The sequence below is a fragment of the Eriocheir sinensis genome, chromosome 54 (genome assembly GCF_024679095.1).
Source record: "Eriocheir sinensis breed Jianghai 21 chromosome 54, ASM2467909v1, whole genome shotgun sequence".
NCBI classification, from domain to species: Eukaryota; Metazoa; Arthropoda; class Malacostraca; order Decapoda; family Varunidae; genus Eriocheir; species Eriocheir sinensis.
The window spans coordinates 11,222,614-11,232,613 of record NC_066562.1 but is presented as its reverse complement, the minus strand read 5'-3'; the positions used below and the strand labels follow the sequence as shown (position 1 = coordinate 11,232,613).

The following is a 10,000-nucleotide window of genomic DNA, read 5'->3' as shown; positions in this document are numbered from 1 at the left end:
AGGAGAGGAAAAGAAAGGAGAGAAAGGAGGAAAAAGAAGGGAAAGGGAGAGAAAGGAAAGGAGAGAGAGGAGGATAAAGAAGGAAAAGGGAGAGAAAGGAAAGGAGAGAGAGGAGGAAAAAGAAGGAAAAGGGAGAGAAAGGAAAGGAGAGAGAGGAGGATAAAGAAGGAAAAGGAAGAGAAAGGAAAGGAGAGAGAGGAGGAAAAAGAAGGAAAAGGGAGAGAAAGGAAAACAGGAAAATACGAAAAGGGAGAGAAAGGAAAACAGGAAAATACGAAAAGGGAGAGAAAGGAAAACAGGAAAATACGAAAAGGAAGAGAAAGGAAAACAGGAAAATACGAAAAGGGAGAGAAAGGAAAACAGAAAAATACGAAAAGGAAGAGAAAGGAAAACAGGGAAAAGAAGGAAAAGGGAGAGAAAGGAAAACAGGAAAATACGAAAAGGGAGAGAAAGGAAAACAGGAAAATACGAAAAGGGAGAGAAAGGAAAACAGGAAAATACGAAAAGGGAGAGAAAGGAAAACAGGAAAATACGAAAAGGAAGAGAAAGGAAAACAGGAAAAAGAAGGAAAAGGGAGAGAAAGTAAAATAGGAAATTAAAAACAAGCATTATTTTCCTTAATTTCCTTTCACTCATACAACACAAAAAAAGACAAAGAAATAAAGAGAGGAAGAGGAAGAAGGTGAGAGAGGGAGAGAGAGAGAGAGAGAGAGAGAGAGAGAGAGAGAGAGAGAGAGAGAGAGAGAGAGAGAGAGAGAGAGAGAGAGAGAGAGAGAATATATACATACAGACTGACAGAAATAAAAGTTGGAAGTGAAAATACATAGGAAGGAGATGAAGAGGAGGAGGAGGAGGAGGAGGAGGAGGAGGAGGAGGAAAGCAATGGAGGAGATAGCGAAGAGGAGGAGGATGAGAGGAAAGAAGAATGTGGAGAAAGAAATGGGAGCGAATAAGGAAGGAGATGAAGAGGAGGAGGAGGAGGAGGAGGAGGAGGAGGAGGAGGAGGAGGAGGAGGAGGAAACCAATGGAGGAGATAGCGAAGAGGAGGTGGATGAGAGGAAAGAAGAATGTGGAGAAAGAAATGGGAACGAATAAGGAGGAAGAGGAGGAGGAGGAGGAGGAGGAAAGGAGAAGAGAATGAGGAGGAAAATATTGTGGTAGAGAGATTAAGAGGGATTTCCTCCATGGTGAATAAAGGAGGAGGAGGAGGAACAGGAGGAAGAAGAAGAAGAAGGAGGAGGAGGAGGAGGAGGAGGAGGAGAAGGAGGAGAAGAAGTATATAAAGAAAGAGAAAAAAAGAATGCAAGGAGAGATAATTATGAGAGAGAGAGAGAGAGAGAGAGAGAGAGAGAGAGAGAGAGAGAGAGAGAGAGAGAGAGAGAGAGAGAGAGAGGAAATGGAAAAGAAAGAACGAAATTGAAGAAAAAAAGACAAACCCGAGAGAGAGAGAGAGAGAGAGAGAGAGAGAGAGAGAGAGAGAGAGAGAGAGAGAGAGAGAGAGAGAGAGAGAGAGAGAGAGAGAGAGAGAGAGAGAGAGAGAGAGAGAGAGAGAGAGAGAGAGAGAGAGAGAGAGAGAGAGAGAGCGGTAAATCCCTAATTCGTGACCCAAGTTTGTAAAAAGGTGAATTTGAAATGAAGAGAAAATAAAAAAAATAAAAAATAAAATAAAAACTTGAATGGGCAACCTGACCTTTGAACTTCCGTAACAACGACAAGAACAACAACAACAACAGCGTATAAGGCCTCCTCCTCCTCCTCCTCCTCCTACTCTTCTTCCTCATCTGCTTCCATATTCAACATTCTTCTTCTCTTCCTTCCAATCATTACTTTTTCTTTATCCTTCCTCCTCCTCCTCCTCTTCTCTCTTCCTCCTCCTCCTCCTCCTCCTCTTCCTCTTCTTCCTTTTCCTTCTCCTTTCTTCTTTTCCTCAATCGTTTCCTCCAACTCTTCTTCGTTTTCCTTCTCTTTTTCCTCTCTTCCCTTCTTCTCTTTTCCTCCTCCTCCTCCTCCTCCTCCTCCTTTTCTTCCTCCTCCTCATCCAACATCCTCCCTCTTCTCTTCCTTCCTAATATTACTTTCTCTTTTCATTCTTCTTCCTCCTCCTCTTCTCTCTCCTCCTCCTCCTCCTCCTCCTCCTCTTCCTCTCGTTGTGTCACTCCTTCCTTCTCTCTTCCTCTCCTCTCTTCCTCCTCCTCCTCCTCTTCCTCCTCTTTTCCTCCTCCCCTCGCATCACTAACACTCTCACTCTCTCTCTCTCTCCCCCAGGGCTGACCATGGGGGGGCTGGAGGACTACATACTGGAGCTGGGGGCGCTGGAGGGGGCTGATCTCCCCCCCAACTCAACCAACGGGACCCCCCCCACGACCGCCCCCCAAGACGCCCCCCCCAACGAGTCACCGAGGCTAGTCATCGACGACCCCAACGACATGAACTACCCATGGAAGGTGAGGAGGAGGAGGAGGAGGAGGAAGAGGAGGAGGAGGAGGAGACCAAAATAATATAGGAAGAGGAAATGAAGAAGAAAACAAGGAGTAGATGAGAAGAAGAAGAGGTGGAGGAGGAGGAGGAGGGAGAGATAGGAAGAGGTAAATAAGAGGAGGAAGAGGAGGAGGAGGAGGAGAAGGGGAAGAGAATTAGGTATTTATAGCGCGTAAAACATTATATGGGAAAAGGAGGAGGAGGAAGAGGAAGAGGAGGAGGAGGAGGAGGAGGAGGAAATGTGATGAAGGTAGATTGCGTGAGAAGGGAGAGATGAGAAGATAAGAAAAGGAGGAAGAGGAGGAGGAGGAGGAGGAGGAGAGGAAGGAAGCAGATATAAATATAATTCTTTTTTCCTCCCTATCTTCCTCTTCTTCTCCCTCCCATTCCCCCATTTATCACATTTTCCTCCATCTCCCTCCTTTACCAGCGTCTCTCTCCCCCTCTTCTTCCTCTCCTCACTTTTTCCTCCAATTTTCCTCCCTTCTACATCTTTCTCTCCACAATTTTCCTCTTTCTCTCCGTTCCATTCCCTCAATTATCGCAGTTTTTCCTATCTCCCTCATTTATCATCCTCTCTATCTTTCTATCACCCGTCTATGCTAAACAGTCTTTCTATTAACCCTCAATTATCGTATCTTTATCTTTTTTTCCCTTCTATTCCCTCAATTATCGTATTTTCCTCCATCTCCCTCGTTTATCGCGTTTTTTCCCTATTCCCAGTTCGTTCCCTTCTTCTACCTGCACATTACAACCTACTGCGTCACCCTCGTCTTGGGCGTCATCGGGAACGTCGCAGTCATCGTCCTTATGGCAGGTGAGGAGGAGGAGGAGGAGGAGGAGGAGGAGGAGGAGGTGTATGTGAGGGTAGGTCTTAATGCATTTACCTTGGTGTGTGAGAGAGAGAGAGAGAGAGAGAGAGAGAGAGAGAGAGAGAGAGAGAGAGAGAGAGAGAGAGAGAGAGAGAGAGAGAGAGAGAGAGAGAGAGAGAGAGAGAGAGAAGAGAAGAGGTGTGTGTGTGTGTGTGTGTGTGTGTGTGTGTGTGTGTGTTTCCTTTGCTTCTTTTCTTCTTTCTCTCTCTCTCTCTCTCTCTCTCACACACTTTTACACTCTATTTAATCTAATTCTCCATCCCTGTCTTGTCCATTCCTCTCTCTTCTTTCCTCCTCCTTCCCTCCTTTCCTCCTCCACCCTTCCATCCCCTTCCCTCCCTTCCCCTCCCTCTCACGCCCTTCCCGCCCCCCGCAGGTGACCGCAAGTCCCGCAACACCACCAACATGTTCCTGGTGTCGCTGAGCGTGGCGGACCTGCTCATGCTGCTGCTCTGCGTCCCGCTCAAGACTGTCTCGTTCTTCGTGGTCTTGTGGGACTCGGGCGGCGCGGCGTGCAAGATCGCCAGCTACGTCATGATGCTGTCCACACTGCAGCGTGCTCAACCTCACTGCCGTCAGCCTGGAGAGAGAGAGAGAGAGAGAGAGAGAGAGAGAGAGAGAGAGAGAGAGAGAGAGAGAGAGAGAGAGAGAGAGAGAGAGAGAGAGAGAGAGAGAGAGAGAGAGAGAGAGAGAGAGAGAGAGAGAGAGAGAGAGATAGAGAGAGAGAGAGAGAGAGAGAGAGAGAGAGAGAGAGAGAGAGAGAGAGAGAGAGAGAGAGAGAGAGAGAGAGAGGTAAGGGGAGGAAGGGAGAAGATAGAGAGAGAGAAAGAGGGATGTGAGAGAGAGAGAGAGAGAGAGAGAGAGAGAGAGAGAGAGAGAGAGAGAGAGAGAGAGAGAGAGAGAGAGAGAGAGAGAGAGAGAGAGAGAGAGAGAGAGAGAGAGAGAGTTTTGTTTTGTTATGTTTGTAAAGATTAGAGAGAGGGGAAGGAAGATTAGAGAGAGAGAGAGAGAGAGAGAGAGAGAGAGAGAGAGAGAGAGAGAGAGAGAGAGAGAGAGAGAGAGAGAGAGAGAGATATGAATGGTGGATTATTTAGAGAGAGAACATTTATTTTATTATATTTCCTCTGCCCAGCTGTCATTGTTAGATAAGAGAGAGAGAGAGAGAGAGAGAGAGAGAGAGAGAGAGAGAGAGAGAGAGAGAGAGAGAGAGAGAGAGAGAGAGATATAGAGAGAGAGAGAGAGTTATCCCACTACAAGCCCTCGGAGACATTGATATGTGCGAACAGTTAAAAAATTGAGGAGTGTAAGGGGAGAGAGAGAGAGAGAGAGAGAGAGAGAGAGAGAGAGAGAGAGAGAGAGAGAGAGAGAGAGAGAGAGAGAGAGAGAGAGAGAGAGAAGGGGAGCTAATGGGTAGAACTAGACTTGATGGGGAGAGAATGCAAAAATATCCCCTTTCTCTCTCTCTCTCTCTCTCTCTCTCATTCTATCATTCAAAAACCGTATAAAACATAACCTTACAAAAACAACAACAACAATAATAATAATAATAATAATAATAATAATAATAATAATAATAATAATAATAATAATAATAAAACCAAGGGGGGGGCAGAGGGGGGACTTAATTAAAACTAAACTCCACTCCGGGACGAAAATATTATAAAAAAAAATTGGACAGCAAAGAAATAATCAACAAATACCAGGGTGAGCGAATTCTCTAGGGAATACACGAGCCGATATATGGATATGGATAGATAGATAGATAGATAATTATTAGAGAGAGAGAGAGAGAGAGAGAGAGAGAGAGAGAGAGAGAGAGAGAGAGAGAGAGAGAGAGAGAGAGAGAGAGAGAGAGAGAGAGAGAGAGAGAGAGAGAGAGAGAGAGAGAGAGAGAGAGAGAGAGAGAGAGAGAGAGAGAGAGAGAGAGAGAGAGAGAGAGAGAGAGAGAGAGAGAGAGAGAGAGAGGCTTTATATCACACTCGTTTAAATGAAGAAGATTTACAATAGATTATAGTGAACTGTAATTCTCTCTCTCTCTCTCTCTCTCTCTCTCTCTAATCCTCGTTTATTAATCCAAATATTTTCCTCCATTCAAAAAAAAAAAAACGAAAATTAAATTTGACCCGAATTCTGCGTCACGAAAATCCTTGAAAAAATTGAATACGTCGTGAATTATTATTATTATTATTATTATTATTATTATTATTATTATTATTATTATTATTATTATTATTATTATTATTATTATTATTATTATTGTTATTATTGGTAGTAGTAATATAGTAGTTGTAGTAGTAGTAGTAGTAGTAGTAGTAGTAGTAGTAGTAGTAGTAATAGTGGTAGTTGTAGTAGTAGTAGTGGTAGTAGTAGTAGTAGTAGTAGTAGTATGCTTTCAAATACATAACATGATGTAGTAAAAATAAATAAATATACAATAATTCAAAATACAGTAAATAATAAGACAATAAATACCAAAAAATAGTAAGATAAAAAAATAAAGAAAGAAGAAAAAAAGAAGAAAAATACAACTTCCTCCAAAACAAAAACAACGAACAAACAGAGAAACACAGGTAAACAAGGTCAACAAGCCGTCAATTACAGGTGCGCGCCGAGGTCATTCCCAGGTGAGGTCTTTCAGTTGGCTCACCCTCGCGAAATTAAGTTCAGGCGAAGGAAGGGAAAAAAAATTGGAACGCGAAATTAACTTTGACGAAAAACAACAGAGAGAGAGAGAGAGAGAGAGAGAGAGAGAGAGAGAGAGAGAGAGAGAGAGAGAGAGAGAGAGAGAGAGAGAGAGAGAGAGAAATCGAAAATATGAAGGAAATACATGAAGGAGGAAGAGAGAGAGAGAGAGAGAGAGAGAGAGAGAGAGAGAGAGAGAGAGAGAGAGAGAGAGAGAGAGAGAGAGAGAGAGAGAGAGAGAGAGAGAGAGAGTAATAAAAAAACCTCCCCTTCGAATACATTTGTCTTCATTTGTTAAGATAGAGGCAAATATGCTCTCTCTCTCTCATATATGACAACCTATAGTCCCTTATTATGGCAATATTGAGAGAGAGAGAGAGAGAGAGAGAGAGAGAGAGAGAGAGAGAGAGAGAGAGAGAGAGAGAGAGAGAGAGAGAGAGAGAGAGAGAGAGATTAATCAGAGAAAGGGAGGCTTACCGGGGATAAAATGAGATAGAGGGGGAGAGGAGGAAAGAGAAAAAGAGAGAGGAGGAGGAGGAGGAGGAAGAGGAGGAGGAGGAGACATACCATTTAATGAAGAAAAGGAAGACAGGTAAAATTGGAGAGAGAGAGAGAGAGAGAGAGAGAGAGAGAGAGAGAGAGAGAGAGAGAGAGAGAGAGAGAGAGAGAGAGAGAGAGAGAGAGAGAGAGAGAGAGAGAGAGAGAGAGAGAGAGAGAGAGAGAGAAATAGTTTGGATTGCTACCTTTCGTTTTCTCCCCCTCCTCCTCCTCCTCCTCCTCCTCCTCCTCCTCCCTCATTGGCCTTGTTTCCTTGTTTCCTCCGTTTGCTTCGTTTTATTTTCTTCCCATTTTTTCTTTTCTTTCTTGATGTTTTTTTTACTTCTCTTTCATTCTCTTTCTCCTCAATTTTATTTTATTTTCCTTCTCTTTTTTTATTTATTTATTTACTTTTTTCTTCGTATTTTATTTTCATTATTTTATTTTTCTTCCTTTTTTCTTTCTTTTTTTATCTGCCTTTATTTTTTGTGTAGTAGTAGTAGTAGTAGTAGTAGTAGTAGTAGTAGTAGTAGTAGTAATAACACACAATAATAATATGAGTTAAAGGACAGGCTATGAATATTTGATAGCACATAATTAGTTTTCCAGGAATTATTATTAATATTATTATCATTGTTATTATCATTATTATTATTATTATTATTATTATTATTATTATTATTATTATTGATGTTATTAATATCATTATCGAGAGAGAGAGAGAGAGAGAGAGAGAGAGAGAGAGAGAGAGAGAGAGAGAGAGAGAGAGAGAGAGAGAGAGAGAGAGAGAGAGAGAGAGAAACAAAAGAGATGGAAAATTATAAAAAGGAAAGGAGAAGAAAAAAAAAGTTATATATAATTTTTTTCATTGTTAGTTAGAAATAGAAGAAGTTTTGATATGGAAAGGAGAGAGAGAGAGAGAGAGAGAGAGAGAGAGAGAGAGAGAGAGAGAGAGAGAGAGAGAGAGAGAGAGAGAGAGAGAGAGAGAAAATATGAAGAGAAAAAATATAATGAGGTAAAGTCTAGTTCACAGTTCGCTCCCGCCACACTCACCTGCCTCTTGAGTAATTAATTAATGCGCTCACCTGCTCCAGTGTTGTATTTCCATTTGTAGGCTTTGTTTTACCTTCCAAGTTTTTTTTGTTCTCCTAATTTCGTTTTTTTTTCTTCTCTCACTTCCCCTTACTTCACCTTAATTTGCCTTACCTTACCTTACCTTACCTTACCTTACCTTACCTTACCTAACCTTACCTAATCCTTCCTTGTAATACCGTAGCTTACCTTACCTTACCTTACCTTACCTTACCTTATCTCTCTTTACCTTACCTTGCCTTCCCTAACCTTACCTTACCTTACCTTACCTTACCTTGCCTTGCCTTGCCTTATCTTACCTTACCTTATCTTACCTTATCTCTCTTTACCTTACCTTGCCTTCCCTAACCTTACCTTACCTTACCTTACCTTGACTTACCTTACCTTCCCTAATCCTTCCTTACCTTACCTTACCTTACCTTACCTTGTCTTACCTTACCTTACCTTGCCTTACCTTGCCTTCCCTTCCCTTCCTTTCCCTTATCTTACCTTATCTTACCTTACCATAAATTCCTCAACTTCTCCTCCCCCTTGAATTTCATATTTTTATATATTTTTTCCTCATTTTCTCATTTTTCATTTTTCATATTTTTTTTTCCTTGTTCGAGTTTTTGTTTTCTCCTCCTCGTTTCTCATTCCTACATCCTGTCTTTCCTTCCTTCCTTCCTTCCTTCCTTCCTTCCTTCCTTTCTTCCTTCCTTCCTACCTTCCTTCCTTCCTTCCTTCCTTCCTACCTTCCTTCCTTCCTTCCTTCCTTCCATTTACTCTACTTTCCTTCCATCATTCCTTCCTTCCATCCTCTTTTTCATTCAATTATTTTTTTCATTTTATTGTTTCCTTTTATTTCCATCGCTCGTATATTTTTCTGCTCCCGACTTTCTTTTGTTTTCTTTTCCCCTTGTTTATTTTGCGCCTCTTGCTTCCTTTCTTCTAAAAACAACAACAACAACAACAACAACCCCCCCCCCCTCCCCCCCGTGCATCCATTTTCCAGGAGCCTTTCAGAAGCCTTCCAGTTCCGCAAAAAGGGAGTTAAGGGTTTGTTGACGCGTCCACGATATTGTTGGAACTTGTGCAATATTACTGTGTGCCCGGAAGGAAGGCTGGGTGGGTGGGTTACTCTCTCTCTCTCTCTCTCTCTCTCTCTCTCTCTCTCTCTCTCTCTCTCTCTCTCTCTCTCTCTCTCTCTCTCTCTCTCTCTCTCTCTCTCTCTCTCTCTCTATCTATCTATCTATCTATCTATCTATCTATTTCTATGTGTATTCTCTTTTTTTTGTTCTTTTTCTTCTTCTTTTTCTTCTTCTTATTTTTCTTCTTCTTCTTCTTCTTCTTCTTCTTCTTATTATTATTATTATTATTATTATTATTATTATTATTATTATTATTATTATTATTATTAGTAGTAGTAGTAGTAGTAGTAGTAGTAGTAGTAGTAGTAGTAGTAGTATCATTATTGTCATTTTCTTCATTATAATCGTACCTATACACTTGACCCCGCCTGACCTCTGACCTTCCCCCCACACAGGTTCATCGTGATCGTGTTCCCCATGAGGTCAAGGTCACTGTGCACGATGAGCAACTGCCGGAGGTCAGTGCTGGTGGTGTGGGTGACCTCGCTCCTGCTGGCCAGTCCCGTCATCTCCGTCATGGTGAGTGGTGGTGGTGGTGGTAGTAGTAGTAGTAGTAGTAGTAGCAGTAGTAATAAATAGTCACGTAATCCAGTCACTACGGTCAGGAAAGTTTATTACAGTGACCGACAACTAAATCCATCACAGGTGTTGTGCTAGGCCAGTGTAGTCATCTAGTAGTAGTAGTAGTTGTAGTAGTAGTAGTAGTAGTAGTAGTAGCAGTAGTAGTAGTAGTAGTAGTAGTAGTAGTAGTAATAGGAGTCACGTATCCAGTCACTACGGTCAAGGAAAGTTTATTAGTGACCGACAACTAAATCCATCACAGGGGAGCTTGAAGTAGTAGTAGGCCAAGTCACCCATGTAGTAGTAGAAGTAGTAGTAGTAGTAGTAGTAATAGGAGTCACGTATCCAGTCACTACGGTCAAGGGAAGTTCACTGCAGTGGCCGACAACTGGATCGACCACGGGGGGAGTTTTTTGTAGCGGCGGGTAAATAATTTTCAGAAGAGTGACTTCCCGCCAATATCGACATTCCATCGCCTCGCAACAACTGGCAGACGGCTCCCTCTTATTGTCGACTCGATTTTAAGCTCCAAAAACTTACCGAGATAAACAGAAATCCAATTTACGAGGCACGGCGCGGCATTCTTCGACGAGTGTGTGTGTGTGTGTGTGTGTGTGTGTGTGTGTGTGCTGAGGGGGAGATGACGCG

General features: G+C 42.3%; 1 protein-coding gene across 1 annotated transcript in view; it reads left to right on the top strand.

The window, feature by feature from the left end:
- The window catches only part of LOC126983794 (galanin receptor type 2-like), a 99,907-nt gene that overhangs the window by 82,671 nt on the left and 7,236 nt on the right, over positions 1 to 10,000 (top strand). Inside the window, 5 exon segments of the mRNA XM_050836921.1 lie at positions 2,266 to 2,444; positions 3,202 to 3,295; positions 3,727 to 3,895; positions 3,897 to 3,936; positions 9,185 to 9,310. Coding sequence (XP_050692878.1) covers positions 2,266 to 2,444; positions 3,202 to 3,295; positions 3,727 to 3,895; positions 3,897 to 3,936; positions 9,185 to 9,310 — 608 coding nt within the window.